Below are 18,042 nucleotides of genomic sequence, written 5' to 3' on the forward strand. Positions count from 1 at the left end.
TCAGCCCAGTAAGGCTGCTGCCTTTCAGTTGCATGCTATCCCCCACGTGACGTGTGAGTGAGGAGCACCCCTGGGAAAAGCCAGATGAAGGTGATTCATCCAGAGTTATTCTCGTTTTCTAGGGGTCACGGCCCTTCCAGTTCCTGCCTGCATTTGTTTGTTGTTCAGAATCTTCAAATGGCTTTTGAATATTTTGTCCAGAGCTTATCATTATTGGCAAAAGGATTAGTCTAAGTGATTCTGTCATTACTGGACTCCAGAAATCCCAGTCAATAAGTACATTATGGATAAAAAGACAAAGCATGGTTCGCATAGGACTCAGATTTGAAAATGCATTTCCTGTAGATCATTTTTATCCACAGAGAAATTCTAGTTTGCCTGGGAGCACCGTAGGAGCTGCATGTATTTGCGCTGGTGCAGAGGTGTCTGGGCACAGCCGAGGAGAGCATCTGCAAGTGAAGCCAGCAGAGGAGACCACTCAGAGTGGCACTGACTGGCTCGGGGAAGCATCGGGGCCACACGGGACACTCGACGCCGTGGGAAAGGGCTGCTCTCTAGCTTCAGGCAAACGCGGGCCTCACTTTTATTTTCTCGGCTCTTTGAACAATAAAACACTGACTACTGCAGCCACCACCAAGAATATAACTTCCTCTCTGCGGGCTGAGCCAGGTATCACTTCCTGAGAGAGTGAGCGTGGCTGGCAGCCGTGCTTGGGGTCCAGGACGGCCAGCTCAGCCTCCCCTCGCCCTGCAGGGCTGCAGAAGTGAGACCATCTTCACGCCCCAGCTCGTTGTCATCCTCGTTCTGGATCTCTCAGTTCCTCTCCCATTTCCTATCCCACTGCTATGGGTGCCCTCCTGGGTCCGCCATTCCCCATAGAGGAGTCACTTCCACGTCTCCCCCGAAAGTGCCTGACCCTTGTACTGCGCCCTCCCCTGGGCTACTGTCCTTCTCCAGGCTTCTTCCATTGCTCACTTCCAGCCAGCAGTCTGCGAGTGTGTTTTGCAAATGTGGTGCTTGCTCTGCACCTGCCATTATGTTTTTAAGGTGTATTATTTGTTCTTAATTTTAAAAGTAGGTGAATTAAACATTTTGTATTTCTCCTACTAAAAATACTGCGTTGGCTTTTTACTCTGCGGCCTTGGTTCTGCCCCACTGTATGCCAGTAGCCTGGGTGGGAGGAGAAATGCTTTCCCTACCTCCTGTTGGTGCCACATTAGAGAAAGCCTGTCCGGCTCCACACGCACTCCTAAGGATGGACTTGCCTCAGACATGAAGCCAGCTATGACCTGTAGGATTTTATGATTATGAACGTGACATAATTGCATTTGCATTTCTTTTGTGTGCCTTAAGGCTACTCATTTATTCTACTCCAGCAGGCTCCCCAGCTCACTTCCTTAAGAAAGAAAGAAGTGGCAAGTCCAGTCCACTCCGGTGTCTCGTTTGGAGACTGAGCTTTATTAAGCATCTCGGCGCTCCTCTCCAGGGACTGGGCTTCGTGTGGCTGCAAATGGCTCCTCTCCTTTCTCCTGACAACTCACTGTGGCAGCTCTGTAGTCTCGCGCCTTGACAGGATGGCAATGACATTTTCTTTACAAATCTAAAACTGCCGAATTAAGGAAATCCGAGTGTACTTGTTCACCAGGGCAGTCCCTGTCCCCACCTTTAACTCTTTCCTTTTCCTGCAGGTCTGTTGAATTTCCTGGGTGACTGTTCCGTTCGTGGCATTCACTCACGTTCTCTTCTTTCTCTGCAGGTTTTGCATGCAGAAATGTGTCAGTCTGGTGCCTGGCGTCACACTGGATTTGATAGAAAAGTAAGTAGGATTTTTAAGCTCTTGTGGCTCTCTGGAGCTGATGAGTTTCTTTTCCTTTTTGAAGGCTCTTGCTTCTCAGAAGTACTTTCTATCAGCGTGGCATGTTCCCTTTCATGTGGCTATGTTCTTTTGTTCTCTGATTAAGGCTGTGGTTGTGATTGTCACCCTGGGGCTTAGTGCAGGAGATAACCAAACATGGGCCATATGAAAAGAAAAACAATAAAAAGCTGGATTCCTTTGAACATTTAAAAAATCTCCAGACTTTAAGCCAATACAAGAACATACCACTTCGCATACAGATCATTTCTGCTGCCACTGAAACGGCAGCTAGATCATAGCTAGCTCTTACCTTATTTTCTGAAACTGTCGCTTTAATATTCTATAACTTTCCATCCCCTACCCACCTGTCTCCATCCAATTTCCATTTTACTATCTCAGGGCAAACTGATTTCAGAACCTGAGCGATGAAGTGATGGGGTTTAGTCAGGCCTCCCATGAAGAGTCAGTGGCACTTGCCTCCTGTAATCCTTCCGGTCCCATTGGCCGACCTGTCTGTCCCTCGCTGTGATCTCTTTGGATCTGAAGTGGCGTCTCAGGACCCGGAGCGTGGCCTGCACTGCCTTGTTCTGTTTGTTTGTGCGTCGGATTCATCGTGACTCATCCTGAGTCATCCAGGCAGCATGGAAGAACTTTGGAGTTATTTTAAACCCTTTGGCTTGGAACCCCATTTCTTCTAGAATTAACATGCAAGATAATTGTTTTCTACATCTTAATATACAAAGTTGTATCTTAATATTAGGACCTGAATTTACTAAATTAGGCAGGAAAAGCAAACCCACTTCCAAGTTTCTCTTGTGAAAACATACTTGCCTTGTGTATCGGGGAAAAATACAAAATATTATGTGTCAGCGTTCACGAGGGCACGGTGAGCTCCATCGTGGTTCACTCCCGCCGTGGAACATGGCCGTGTGGCCAGTAGGAAGGCCGGGGAAGCTGCGCTGGTCCTGATGTAGAGTGGTCTATCAGATGTGCTAAGTGAGCACTCCCCAGCATGGGTACCTGACAGAGCATAGTGCCCAGAGGCTTTCCAAGCAGTGCAAGCTGTGACTGAAAAGACTGTTTCAGATAGTGGCGTCTCTGAGAAGCATCACATGGAAAATAACTTAAAAAAAAAAATCGGGACTAAATGATCTGTGCTCCCCTCCCCTTCTGTTTGGTTTGGTTCCCTGATGAGATTTCATGAGATGTGTTAACTGGTCATTGCTGTGTGCTTTCTTTGGGGCTTTTATTTCCCCCTCTGTTGTCTGAGTTTCAGAACTCTCTATTCCCTGTAACGTATAGATTGCCCCCACCACTCCTGCCCCTCCCCACACACGTACCAGATGCGTATCCCAAATCTAAAATTCCAAAATCAAAAATACTCCAAACTTTTAAAAAAAGTTTTAAATGAATTTTAAAAAGAAATAGACATGGGCATCTTGCTGTATTTGGCCAGGCTGGTCTTGAACGCCTGGCCTCAAGTGATCCTCCCACCTCCACTTCTCAAAGCACCAGGATTACAGGTATGAGTGATTCTGGCTGTGCCAGGCCAAAATCGGGAACTTTATGAGCACTGACATGCTACTCAAAGACAATGCTCTTTGGAGCATTTTGGACTTTGTGTTTTCGGATTAGTGATAAATCCAAAAAACTTAACTGGTAAGTATAATGCAGATATTCCAAAATCTGAAAAAATTCAAAATCCGAAACACTTCTGGTTCCAAGCATTTCAGATAAAGGGACACTTCACCTGTGTATATATATTATATATCTAATTTATTAAATAAACCATATCCATTAATATTTCAGCAGTTATATTTTATCCTCGCTGGGCTGGCTTATTTAGGCAGCTCTTGGGTGAAAACTGTCTTGGCGTTTTCCATTTGTTGTGCCTCCCTGTGGCTATTTCCGTGGTTTCCTCTGGAGGTGGGAGGGCCGCAGTATCCTTTCTCCTCTGCCTGGTAGCAGGAGCCCGAGCCTTGCCCACACCTCCGTCTCCGTGTGGGTCAGTGTCTTGTCTCTGTCCTGGACGGCTGCTGTGTGCTGTTCTGTCCGCCCTGGACACCTGTGCCTGTGGCTACTCCAGACAGGGCCCTGCCAGCGCATGTTGAGCCACGTGAGCTCAGGCAGCACCACGTGTTCCATGTCTCCCGCGCAGAAAGGGCTGTTAAAAATCACCTAGTGATTACGACAAAAAATTGTTTTAAGTTATTGAGTCAAACCCCTTGTTTTACTGAAAGAGAACCTGGTATTTGGTCCACTTCAGCTCCTGGGTGACCTTTTCTGCCTGGTTCGGGCAGGGCTGGCCTAGAGCTCAGGTCTCAGGACGGCCCCACCGGGGTCTGCCCAACACAGGGAGGTTTCCCCTCGAACAAGACTTTGGTGTCGGAACAACCAGCTGCCTCCCGTTTCTTTCCAAAACTTAAAATGTGCAGCATGACATCCTCAGCGTGACTCCCAAAAGAAAAAAAATTGGTAAATTGGACTTCATCCAAATGTAAGCTGTTTACTCTCTGAAAGACACTGCCAATATGAAAAGACAAGCTATAGACTTGGAGACAATATTTGGGAGTCACATATCTGACAAAGAACACTTGTATCCAGAATGTATGAAGATACCTCAGAACTCAGAACTAAGGGGAAAAGCAATTAGAAAACAGACGAAAGACATGAAGAGACACTTCACCAAAGAGGATTTAGGGATGGCAAATACGCATTAAAACCCAGTGAGACAGCACCGTGTGTCCCTGCTAGAATGGATGACATTTAAAAGGCTGACCAATCCCGTGTTGAGAACTCGCATCGCAGCTGCTGGGAATGCAGAATGGTGCGGCCACTCTGGAAGTACTGTCAGCTTCTCATCAATGTCCACACACCTGCCAACATGTCCCCGCATTCCCACTCCTGGATCTGTACCTGGAAGAGTGAAATCTTAGGATCACACAAAACCCTGTGCGTGAACGTTTGTGGTAGCTCTGTTCATTCCCCCAAGCCGGAAGCAACCCAAATGTCCCTTGCAGGGCAAATGGATCCAGACTGTGGTGCATCTGTATGGTGGAATTCTGCTCAACAGGAAAAAGGGACAGGCTTTCTGTAGCCACCGCCATTCGGGTGGTTCCCAGAAGTATCACACTAAGTGTCAGAAGCCCGTCTCCAAGGGTGGCACATGGTTCGATTCCCTTTCCGTGACCTTCTGGGAAAGACAGAACATGGGCCGGAGAACAGATCAGCTGTCGCCAGGGATTAGAGGGGTGGACAGTGTGGCTGTGGGGCTAGCGGGAGGGGCCTGCGTGGGGCCTTGATGCTGGTGTGGTTCCACAGATCCACCCACGCGTTCCAGTCCATAGCATGTGCACCTGCAGAAGTCATTTTGCTGTTTGACAACTGAAGTAAAAGTAATACATAACGTAGGGGAGGAAAAAATCCTCACGAGAGCGAGTAGGCCGCAGAGTGCAGACCAGAGGCAGCACAGGGCTGGCCGCCACTACGAACAACAAGCCATGGGCCTGGGGAACGAGGGGTGCAGGGAAACGGAGACGTGGATTTGGGAGAGGATGTGAACTCTACAGCAGCGTGCTCTGTTGTTTCTGGGGAGATACCTTCACTCTTATTATTAAAATAGGATTCAGTGAGGATTGAAAAAGAAGCAAACACCCTCCCCCATCCACCGTGGATGTTAGTCATTTTCATCAGACGCCCTTTCCCTAAATCATGACGTTAGCGTTTGCAGCCGCTCGTGTTCTTCCCAGAGCCAGTGCGTCCCCTCCCTCCCCAGCACGAAAGGCCCTTCTCAGCCAGTGCAATCGTGACTGCTGGAGGTTAGGGCGGTGTCCTCGTCTTTCTCGCTTCTCCCCTTCTCCTGTGCCAAGTGATGCTATGAAGGTGGCTAATTGCTAAAGGTTTATTGTATTTTTAAATTTAAAGAGACAATGAACTGTTAATAGTAGGCAGTTTTCAAAACACACCCTGCTTAGGGATTCAGGGTGTGAGGAGGAGAGTGTGCTGGGAAAAATATGGACGTTGGAGTCAGAGCAGCCCCATCCTTCCCTCCTGACCCTTCTGAGCCACACTCACTGGGCACCTCCTTGCTCTGGGTCTGTCTCTGTCCTGCAGAAGGGACACCACTCGGGTCTCACTGGGCAGCAGCAGTGCCGAGGGCATCACACGTCCTGACACGGCCTCGGCTCTCAGCCCATGTCCACCTCCCGCCAGACACTTCTGCCTTCTCAGCACTTCCCAGAGCTGCAGCTTGGATGGTGGCTGCTGTCACTCCACATTCCTGTAGTTCTGTAAGTGCCTCCCACGCCTCTCCATCTGCCATCAGCTGAGGCACCGACTACTCCCAGGCATCATTGCCCTGGTCCCACTGCAGTTAGAGAGAGATGGCAAGGCGCCGGAGAGGCCGTGCTCTCGAGGCCCATCGCTGAGATGAATTGGCTTAGCAGGCTGTTTTCGGCCATTCTCACACTGCTATAAAGATACTACCTGAGACTGGGTGTATTAGGGTTCTCTAGAGAGACGGAACGAATAGGATAGATATAAATGTGAAGGGGAGTTTATTGATTAATATTAACTCAGACAGTCACAAGATCCCACAGTAGGTCGTCTGCAAGCTGCAGAGCGAGGAAGCCAGTCTGACTCCCAAAGCTGCAGAGCTTGGAGACCTCAGTATTAACCATCACACTGGGCAGTTTATCAATACCAGAGGTTTAATTGACTCACAGTTCTGCATGGCTAGGGAGGCCTCAGGAAACTTACAATCATGGGGGAAGGGGAAGCAAGGCACATCTTACATGGCAGGAGAGCGAGAGCACGCCAGGGAAGGAGAAGTGTCACACTTTTAAGCCAGCGGATCTCGTGAGAACTATCACGAGAACAACCACTCCCATAATCCAGTCACCTCCCACCAGGTCCCCGCCTCGACACGTGGAGATTGCAATTCAAGATGAGATTTGGGTAGGGACACAGAGCCAAACCAGATCACAGTCACTGTGGGCACCTCAGTCTTTACTGAGAATAACTTCTGAAAGTGTGTGGATTTGGGTCTGAGCCGCTGTTCTCTCAAAGCAGTTCAGCAAAAGCACCTGTTTTGGTCGGGCGCGGTGGCTCAAGCCTGTAATCCCAGCACTTTGGGAGGCCGAGACGGGCGGATCACGAGGTCAGGAGATCGAGACTATCCTGGCTAACCCGGTGAAACCCCGTCTCTACTAAAAAATACAAAACACTAGCCGGGCGAGGTGGCGGGCGCCTGTAGTCCCAGTTACTTGGGAGGCTGAGGCAGGAGAATGGCGTAATCCCGGGAGGCGGAGCTTGCAGTGAGCTGAGATCCGGCCACTGCACTCCAGCCTGGGCGACAGAGCGAGACTCCGTCTCAAAAATAAGTAAATAAATGAAAAATAAAAAGCCTCATTATTTTTATACTTTATCATTTTCCAAAGATTTCTTCTCGAAATATGTTGATCTTGGTTACAGTGACCTCTTTGGCTCAGACCCTCTTGGCCAGCCCTTCTACTACTTCAGGGCCCCTTCTTTTTTCCACGGGGGTCCCATCAGCATATGTCAACTCACGTAATGCTAGCCCTCGTGTCAGGGGAGACAGATCCACTCAGAAAGCAGCCGTGCGGTACAGTTCAGAGACAAACAGATCATCATCAAGCTCTGCTGATGAATGTGACCCCTGTGTTCCAGGCAGCCAAGACTGAGTTCCCCCTTGTTTCCCTTCGCTGAGCACGCCAGCCATGTTTGCGATGTCCTTGTGTGTCCCCTGTCCTGAGTGTGACGCTGGGTCCAGGGTGCTTGAGGATGAGCCCCCAGCACATTCTAGGCTGTGCCTGTCACCAGCGTGCCCCGGGCGAGGGAGTCACCTCTCTGACATGGAAGCCCAGAGGCTGTGTTCTGGAAGTAGATGCTGTAACCACCTTCGTCCTTACAGGGCTGGAAATGTGGCAGCGTCCACTATCTGTGGAATGTCCTCTGGAGCCTCCTTGCCCGTGCCACAGGGAAGGACACCATGGATAGGGCTCCCATGCGTCACAGCATGTGGCCAGCAGGGCCACGCCACCTCCCAGGGAGGCATCTGACATGCACAAAACCTTTTGAGTTTTTGTATGTTTTTTTCAACACTTTCCTAAAATGCAGTGGTCAGAAGTTAGTTGCCTGCTCCTGCTTGGGGGACCAGTCCCTCAGGGGGTTTGGGAATTGTTCCTCCCAGACTCTGGGGCTGACATGTGGAGAGTGACCGCCTGACCCCTGCTCCAGAGTCAGCAGTTCGGTGCTCCTCTGAGGCCACTCCTCCCATCACAGGTGGGAGCAGGAGCGGTGTGGTCTCGGAAGCCGCACCCTATGATGTGCATTCACCTGAGTGGCCTTCCTGGACTCAGGACTGTGCCAAGCAAGGCTGAGGCACTGCCTCCCTCAGGCAGCATGTGTGTCCACAAACTTCATAAGTAGCCAAGGAATATTTCAAAATATATACATTTTTGAATAGTTGAGAGATTTTAATACAAACATTTGCATAATATTGGCAGAGCTGTCAGTGGGTGCCAGGTGAGAGCCACACGGTTGTCTGGGTGACACCCCCATGTCCCCGCACACCATGACTGCCCTCCTGTCCACCTTGAGACGGAGCTCCGGGTTCCTTGAGTCACACCTATGTTAAAACGTACGCAGTCGTCCATCACTCTCACGTCTGTGCCGGCGAGACCTCCCTGGGGAAGCGTTTGCATTTGCTGCCCTTTTCGCCAAGACCCTCCCAGGAGAGAGATGACCTTTGAACCTAGAGCCAGAGAACTTGCATGGGCGTCCCTGCCTTCCCTACATGAACTGATCTTGGATCCAGGTTGATGGTGGGATAACCTGTTTTTAATTATAGTTTTAAGACCAGGCAGAAACAGGCTCTCGTGCTTGGTCTGATTTCATTTATGTTTTAGCAGTTCATTATTGTAAACAGAATCCTAAGGACTGTAGACCGGGGGGGTGGAAAACCCACGACAACACAGCACCTAGAACGCACCTGTGTGACATGTCGAGCGACACTCATTCGGAACAGATTGTGTGAATGTGCAGATGCCAGGGAGCCTGCAGTACCTGTGCGTACACTAGCTGGGGTTGGACTTGATTTACTCTTAGCTTTTGCCAGCTTTTTAGGGATTCCGAAGAACTAGTTTTGCAGTTTTGTTCTTTTGTCTTAACTCATGACATAGAAATTTCTTGCCCTCGAGAATACCTCTGTTGCCACTAAGCGTGAGGATGACGTTGGTTCCTGGGTCCCACCTGACTAGCGTGACAAGTCACGTGATGCAAGGAGACTAACGGGCCTGTGTTCTTGGGCTTCTTGTTTCCATCAAGCTTCATGACCTGCAGGAAGGAAAACCAGGTCTGCCTCATGCTCTGCACACCCCTTCGCTCCCCAGTGGCCTCTCTGCACACTCCTTCCCTCCCTGGCGGCTGCCCTGTGCACCCCCTCCCTAACCGGTGGCTGCTCTGCACACCCCTTCCCTCCCCGGCAGCCACCCTGCACACCCCTTCCCTGCCCGGTGGCTGCTCTGCACACCCCTTCCCTCCCCGGCGGCCACCCTGCACACCCCTTCCCTCCCCAGCGGCCTCTCTGCACACCCCTTCCCTCCCCGGCGGCCCTCGTTGGGAGCGTGTGAAGGATGGTCCTGAGTGCAAGCTGTAGATGCCAGGTGGTGATCAGCACGCACGTGTCAGATGGGCAGGTGTGTTTGGCACACAGAGACCTGCACAGCAGGCACCTGCCCCGTGCCCATGTATCCTTGCCTGCTGCCATCTGAGAGGATGTACCCTCGTCCTACAACACCTGGCCCTTGGTGTGCCAGGTCTGCGAGGCCAGAGCTCTCTAGGGGTCGGTGTCGGGGCCATCCTGAGCGGGAAGACGCCGTGCTGCTAAGCGCACAGCAGGCAGCCCCCGGCCGAGAGCCTCAGGACCCCGCTGTCTGGGGTTTGGGGGCTGAGTGTGGCACAGCACCACTTTCATGCCCTTTTGAATGCCCGGCTTTTGTGACCTGGCCTCCTCACCAGCTCAATGGCAGTTTCAGGGCACAGCGTCCCTGCTGCCCCCAGACGGTCAGAAATCCAACCCGAATCAAATCATTATCCTCGTCTTTGTCAGCACTGGAGACGCGGGGTGGTTTCGTTCCTCAGAACTGCCGCACGATATGTCTTCCATAATAAATGCGGTTTATTTCAAACAGCGGCGCTCAAAATCAAGGCTCCTCAGGAAATCCAGTATTAACCCCTTCCTAGCTTTCGCCACTCTTGTCAAATGGGCAAAACATGTTGTTTAGCATCTCAGCACAAGACGAGAGAAGATCGGGCAGTTTGTGCATAATTATTTAGCAGTCTTTAAGGCTAGGGGAGGAAGTTGCTTTCTAATTAAGCTGCTGTGTCTGGAAGTAAATTATAGTGAACCTTCCTTGAGCGACCCCCCAGTTTCTAATTATCTACGCTAACCTGGCAGCTTGATGAATAAGCCTGTTGCTGCTGCAGTACGTATTTATATCCCGAATCCTTTGAGAGAGTGGCAATAAGATCCATGCTTGGAAATTAAGGGACATTTTTCAGCCCTGAAACAAAGTAATGAAACGCTTAAACAGTGCTAGAAATATTAGAGTTTTCAGAAAGCTCTGGGGAACCTGAGAGATGTGAACCTGTTCTATGAGGCTGCTAGTTAGTATTCTGATCACTGAAGGCTCAGAGCGTACCCAGAACTCACTCATGATTAACATTGATTGTGTACACAGCATATTTTAAACCGCTAACAATCCAGCGTCGTGAATAAATGAGTTTCCGTGTGCTGCTGCTTCGGAGGCTCTGGTAGCACGGCCGCCCCTGTGGACCGGGGACAGCAGGCGCAGGGCTGCAGCCCTGCAGCCCTGAAGCTTGGGTTTGACTCTGGCTCTGAAACCTTCAGCATTGTGTTAGCTGATCTCTGGTTCCCCTCTGTGGGAATTCTGTCTAATCTGAGCCTGGGAATGCAGTACAGAAAACGTAAGGAGACCCGGGAGCCGCTGCTTGAGAGCACGTGGCTATCCACTCTTCCTCGGGAATGATAGTGACTCTAGGAACCATTTACTGAGCCCCGATGGTGCCAGGCACTGAGCTGAGGCCTTTACAAACGTTACCTCTTAGTCCTCCCTGGAGCCCTTCAAGGGTAGGTGCTGTTGTTACCTACCTTTTAAAAGATGGGGAAACTGAGGCACCCAGCAGGCACGGGGCCTACCGAGCACCATACCATTAGGACAAGCTGGGACAGGGATTTGCTGGCAGCCTCCCTGGAGCCTGCATGTCCTTCCCCTCAGCATGAGCTGTGTGAACGGAGCACGGAACCCAGGCCTCTAGAAGGTCTACACAGGGCTGGGCGAGGGGCGGCATTCGCGTCAGAGGCACAGCGGCTGTGATTAGAATTCACTTCACTGAGGCAAGTCATACACATGGATTATGTTTGAAAGGAAAACTATCAAAAGATCCCAGTCTTGATTCAAAAAGTACCTTTCTTTCCAACATAAATATACAATATTGGCGGGTGAAGGTGAAAATCAGTAATTCATTAACGTCTGCCAGTCACTGCTGAGATGAGGAACGAGGCACTAGACTCTGACTTAGAAATGAAGAGGTAGAAACAAATCCTGAGAGATCGCCGAGCGAGGGGGGTGTGAGTAACTGGCGGAAACGTGGCACCGCCGCCACCTAGCAGAAGAGCACCGCTGCCTGCCCGAGCACAGCCTCCTCGGTGTTCCCGTGCACCCCATACCAGGGCACACGGAGCTGCACTGGGGTCCTTGTGCCCGGGCACCTCTCATTCAAGTGCCCCCACGGGCAGAGGGAAGACGGGCACCAGGTCCCCTTTGTGTTCGATGCACACCCCAGCAAGGCCTCCGTAGCTCATCTGGGTCGGCGGGCGTGGAGGAGGCTCGGTTCTGAGATGAAATTGCGGACGTGCAGCCAAGGGGGAATGTGAGAGGTTCCGAGGTCACCCCAGGGAACCTGCACACAGCACGGAGATCTTCCGTTTCCTTCACAGCGGTACCCAAATCCTGGTCTTTGTCATCCAAACAAAGGCCTGCACAGCAGAGCATGGAGCTGTAACATCTGTGGCACTCACGCCACCTCCTCATGGCTAGGCACCTCCTAGCATCCTAAAGAAAATGTGGGCTGGGCGCGGTGGCTTACGCCTGTAATCCCAACACTTTGGGAGGCTGAGGTGGGCAGATCACGAAGTCAAGAGATCAAGACCATCCTGGCCAACATGGTGAAACCCCATCTCTACTAAAAATACAAAAATTAGCTAGGCATGGTGGCACGCGCCTATAGTCCTAGCTGCTCGGGAGGCTGAGGCAGGAGAATCACTTGAACCCAGGAAGCAGAGGTTGCAGTGAGTGAGCTGAGATGAGGCCACTGCACTCCAGCCTGGTGACAGAGTGAGACTCCATCTCAAAAAAAAAGAAAAGAAAAAGAAAATATGTGTGTCTGGATGTCTCTAAAGGAAGCCTTCACTCTGCAGAGATGCGGGGGCACAGGTTGATTGGAGGGCAGCTTCCGTTCATTGAAGGCAGGCGCAGAGTGAGGAAGAGGCCACGGTGAGGCTGAGCATGTGCCTGGCCAGTGCCCCTCGGCCGTCCTTTCTGGTGTTGGCATTTGCTCTTGTGTAGGAGTTGTCTCAGACAGCTCAGTACCTATGGGGCACACATCACTGCGGCCACATGACTGGGATGAGGCTCAGCCCCCGTCGATGCCTCTTTTCCAGACGTGTCGTAGTTTGGCAGGTGCACCTCCCTCTGTCCAGTCTGCCGTTCCTCCTTAGCTTTCCCTGAGTCTGTTGCTCTGGCTCCATTGCCCGCACGGCCCTTTGGTTCCTCACAGGCCCTGGTTCTGGAGGGGTGCCCGGAGTGCCTCCTCTGGCAGGGGTGCCTCCTTGGATCTGTTTATCCTGCAGGACTCAGCGCCCCGCCGTCGTTCCTATGTGCGTGGCTGCAGACTTGCAGTCAGTGATAAAGCAGTGTGGCGTGAGTCGCCAGCACAACCAGGGGCCCCAGGTGTGTGGCAGCTTTTCTGGTCCTCATCACAGCTGCCCGGTGAGCAGCCTCTGAGGCCGTCTCCATCTAAACTTCTGGAAACTGAGGCAAGGGAGATGGAAGAACTTGCTGAGAGTCAGAGAGTCACATGAGGGTCCCCTGTTGGTGGTGGAGCCTGTGTCCGTCCCCGCCCCCTCTGCTGGCTTCTGAGTTTGCTGCTCCGTGCTGCATGGTCCCCTCTATCGGAGCCTGGTCGCTGCACCTTGTGGCCCTTCAGAGAAAGACCTCCCGGTTCTGAGGTGCGTGTGTCTTCTGACCTCGAAGCCAGTATGTCATGTGTGAGCGGCCAGTTCGTCAGTGGGGCCTCGGGTTCCAGGCTCGAGCGCACTTTCAGACCCCGCATGTGTTTCTCTGTGTTTGTTTATTCACCGTTCGTTCAGCAGACGTCCGCCGTGGTCTCGCTGTGTGCTGGAGCCTGTCCTAGGCTCTGGAGCCAAGTCCTCGCTTGTTAACTTACACCCTAATCAGGGGAAGAAACACACGTAAGAGGAGTGTGAATGTACCAGGAATGCCATGTGATCGCACACAAGAGTGCCTGGATGCTTCTTTGATTGGGCAGCCTGGTGAGGCCCGTGAAGAGGCAACACTGGAACTGAGACCACCTGGCCAGACGGGAGCAGCCGTGCCAGGACCAGGGGGCAGCGTTCCAGACGGGGAACCCCACAGCCTGTGACCAGGCATGAGCTCAGGCTGTGTGGCAAGGGCCTTCTTTGAAAGAGGCATATGTAGCTTCAGTATTTAGAATTAACACCGCTAACCTGGCAGCCCTTAATGGGTCTACAGGGGCCTATGTGAGTCTGACTCAGAACACTGCATCTGATGGGGAAACTGAGGCACTTAGGAGCTTGATGGCTACCTACAAAGGACATTTTGCTCCATGAATCAGTGGTGTGACCCGCAGTGGCCACGGAAGGGGTGGCGGCACAAGCCTGACTAGTGACTTCGTTTGCCGAGGGAGCGGGGACGTTTGACGGCCAGCAGGAGGGCCATGGTGTTCTCACCTAAGAAGGCAGGCGAGCACTCCTTTTGCTAGAAGAGGCTAAGAGATCTCTAAGCTTATTTCCATGGATGATAACCCATACAGATTTCGTGTGGCTGCGTGTATAGCTGCTGTGTCTTACAGCTGTTTTTGGAGACCAGAATGTGCCTCCCCGAAATATGAAGGATTGTTGGGCTGAAGACAATTAAGAAGCAAGTGCAAGAGAGCTGCTTGCCTGCCCTGTTTCCCTAAAGCAAGACACAGACCTGCAGAGACAAAGGCACCCTGTCCCACGCCCGTCCCAGGGAGGACAGCAGTGAGCCCCGAAGACAGCTCCGGGCCCACGCGGAGGTGTTTCCTTCATTTTATAGATGAAGTGACTGAGTCTCAGAGAGGTTAACTAACCTGCCCAAAGTCACACAGCTAGGAGTGGCCGAGCCTGGAGGACTCCAGCCTGGGTCTGTGTGATGCCAGCCTCAACTCTGCTCTGGCTCGCGCGTGGGAGGACGTCCATCCCGCCTGGAGACGTCTGTGTGATGCCAGCCTCAACTCTGCTCTGGCTCGCGTGTGGGAGGACGTCCATCCCTTCACATCCCTCCGTGTGTTTGTGGTCGTGCATTCTGAGGAAAGTGGCATGAGTTTTATGCATCAAGATGCCTGGTCTCAAAGGGCAGGTTCCATGTGGACCTGACAAAAAGAGGGGACGTGTGCAGCATGGGAGGAGAGACCGGTCATTTGGACCCAAGCCCTCGGTGCCCGGTGGTAGGAGGAGTGCTGACCTTCTGTGTGGTGCATGCGCACCAGGAGAACCTCAGAGGATTATCCCAGAAATCAGGCATAGCCACACAAGGCTGGCTGTATTTGGAAACTCTTTCCTGGGGTGTTTGAACAAATTCACAGGAAGAGACAGAATTTACAACCAGGCTAGGAAGTGACTCTGGGATTTCAGCATCTTTTCAGAGGCAGAAAGATCCAGATGAGCTCAGGACAGTCGGGGGAAGTTGGTGGCAAATCTCTGTCAGAAAACCGTGGAGTGTTTGTGAAAGATACTTCCCCGGCAGGAGAGCTCCACGCGCCATCCTGAAAGCTCACCCTCCCCTCCTCCCACCCTCCCACCCTCTTTAGGCCAGATTTTTGCAGAGAAGCTCCCGGGTGAGGTGCAGCGTGCAGGTGAGAGGGGCGTCTGGAGACAGCCTGGAGGCGGCCGGTGCCTCCAGAGGGACGTGCTCCTCACCCCAGCTCCGCTGGGGCCTGTGCTCCTTCCCCTTATTTTAGGAGCTGCCTTTCCCGGTGTGGCCGGCCTTTCGGCAGCTTCTCAGGAGGCTCTGCCTGGAGGTGGCTTCTCCCACGTGACTCAGGATAGGTCTGTCTGAAGGTCGGCCCTGCCACTGGGAAGCCCATGGAAAATCCGCTTTTGCAGGAGCGCTTCAAAAATAAACATGGGCTCAGATGTCTTTCTGAAGGGCTTTGGAATCTGCCCGTTTAATAAAAAAGAATCTGCTTTTCATTATGTCATCAACATGTTGAATAAGAAAATGGGGAATGACCCCTCGCCTCGCTGTGGCCCCATCTCTCCCTTTGGTTTTTGTTTGCAGCCTCCAGAGTGGCCGTTCCTGTCCATTGTTGTTGACTGACTCCAGGAAGGGGCAATAATTTCTCGTTCTATCATAAGTCAGGTAAAAGGTGAATTATCTCCTGTAATATTAACTCTGCTTACTGTTAAGTCAGGGAAACTTCCTCCAGAGTTCAAACTTGCATTTACTGCACAAGTAAAGATGAGCAGAATTCTGTACTAGGGGAGCCATTAAATGCAGAAAGATGGGATCCAAAGAGATGGTAGCACTGTGCATGTGAATGAACCATTTGATTTAGAAACCAAGCAGAGATTTTTAAAAATCGTTAAAAAAACAAGCCGCCTCTGGTGGTTTTTAAAAGACCAGTCAGCTTATGCAGAGGTGGAATCATGGAACTTTCTAGTTTCTAATGTCTCTCAGGTGCCATGTTCACACCAAACCGTTTCGATAACCCTGAGCCAGTATATCCTCCTGGAGAAATTGACAACTGCTTCATTTAAGTCAACGTTTTTCAGATTTCAAGTCATGGTTGATTAGTGGCTATGAAACCCGTTAGGTAGGTCACAGCCAGCATTTTAAAAAAGAAAATATCTTTGTTTTCCTAGTAAGACGAGTGTTCCTTGGTTCTGTTGCTGGAACATGTTTCTCTCTTTTTGTTTGTTTGTTTTTGTTTTTGTTTTTTGGATGCATGGAGAGAGTATGAAACTGTGAATATGTATCTTTATATGTGGTCGTGTATGTGTGTTTGGTCACCAAAAATCGTCCTACGGCTCATGATCAAAAAAGTTTGAAAGCTTATTATTTAAATGATCTCTATCTTATGTTAATTGGGAACCTAGACACGCTGACCACCTTAGTGGCCTGTACTTTAGTTCGCATCAGTGTTGTGAATACCTCGTCGTTTTCTAAGAACAACCTTGCCCCAAATCCCTGCTCTGCCATCATCAGCCTTGTGCCATATTATGGTTTCCTATAATCTGTCCCATTTTTAATTAGGAATATTGCGTATACGTATATCTTTTTTCTTTGATTTTTTTTTCTTTTTTTAAAATTTTCTTTGCTTATACATACATCTTAACAGCCTCTTCTTGTTGAAGAAATAATTTGGACAAGTTTTTATATTTTACTCTAAAAGCTCATTTCCCTTTTGACCACATGCATTCCCTCTCCAAACTGAAGAAGGCCAGATTAACCGCGCCCACTTGCCCTTCCTGGGAGAATGAACAAACCTTTTATCATCAAGATATGTCACCCTTTATTTCGGGTAATGCCTTTTGCCTTAGAGTCCACGTTTTTATAGTATCATAGCTAAACAACTGTCTCTTGGTTAGTGTTGGCAGAAAGCATCTTTTTTATCCGTGTATAGATAAGGTATATCTCTTTGTCGGCAATATAGTTAGCTTTTATGTAGTTTTGTTTCTAAATAGAGATGGAAAATGTTTGATTTTAATTATTTAGTTTGTTTACATTTAGTGTAGTAATTGACATACTTGGGTTTAAGTCTGCCTCCTGTTTACTTCATCCTTTCTTTTCCTATTGCTTTTTATTCTAGCCTCCCCCCGCTCCTTTTTTCTTTTTTGAGATGGAGTCTCACTCTTGTCGCCCAGGCTGGAGTGCAATGGTGTGATCTCGGCTCACTGCAACCTCTGCCTCCTGGGTTCAAGTGACTCTCCTACCTCAGTCTCCCAAGTAACTGGGATTACAGGCACGCACCACCACACCTGGGCAATTTTTGTATTTTTATTAGGAACAGGGTTTCACCATGTTGGCCAGGCTGGTCTTGAACTCCTGACCCAGGTAATCCTCCCACCTCGTCCTCCCAAAATGCTGGGGTTGCAGGCGTGAGCCACCACGCCCAGCCAAGCCCCCTTTATTTAACCTTTCTTTTTTCTCCTCCCTTATCATCTTTTGGGTTGATTTAGCAATTTTATTACACCTTTCTTCTCTTCTGTTGGCTTGTTAATTTTATATTCTTTTGCTATACTTTGAGCATCCTATTTTTTCCGTTAACTGCCAGATACTATATGCCTTAGACTTTGCAGGCCGTGTAAGGTCTCTGCCTCATATTCTTCCTATCGTTACAACGCTTTAAAAATCTAAAAACCATTCTTAGCCTGGAGGGCTTAAAAAAACTTGCTGCTGGCTGGATATGATCCTTGGGCCATAGTTTTGGTTAACTGCTTTTGAAGCTACAACATGCATGCTACTAAAATCTAATCGAAGCCTGGCACAGTGGCTCATGCCTGTAATTCTAATGCTTTGGAAAGCTGAGGCAGGCAGGAGGATCACTTGAGGCCAAGAGTTCAAGACCAGCCTGGACAATATGATAAGACCCTATCTCCACCAAAAAAAAAAAAAGTCAGGCATGATGGTGTGCACCTGTAATCTCAACACTTTGGAAGGCTGAGGCACGAGAATTGCTTGAGACCAAGAGTCCAAGACCAGCCTGTGCAACATAGCAAGACCCCAGCTCTACAGAAAAAATTAAAATCAACTGGGCCTGGTGATGTGCCCCTGTAGTCCCAGCTGCTTGGGAGGCCG

The 18,042-nt window shown here is 50.3% G+C and overlaps 1 protein-coding gene across 4 annotated transcripts in view; it reads left to right on the forward strand.

Moving 5' to 3' along the window:
- LOC105469284 (regulatory associated protein of MTOR complex 1) overlaps positions 1-18,042 on the forward strand; it is a 413,056-nt gene that overhangs the window by 239,543 nt on the left and 155,471 nt on the right. For 3 of the 4 annotated variants that reach the window (XM_011720145.3, XM_011720144.3, XM_011720146.3), the window contains exon 7: positions 1,757-1,816. The exons of the other annotated variant lie outside the window; for it this stretch is intronic. In XM_011720145.3, coding sequence (XP_011718447.2) covers positions 1,757-1,816 — 60 coding nt within the window. The remainder of the gene's footprint in view (positions 1-1,756; positions 1,817-18,042) is intronic. 4 annotated transcript variants of the gene reach the window in all.

The sequence above is a fragment of the Macaca nemestrina genome, chromosome 17 (genome assembly GCF_043159975.1).
Source record: "Macaca nemestrina isolate mMacNem1 chromosome 17, mMacNem.hap1, whole genome shotgun sequence".
Classification (NCBI taxonomy): domain Eukaryota; kingdom Metazoa; phylum Chordata; class Mammalia; order Primates; family Cercopithecidae; genus Macaca; species Macaca nemestrina.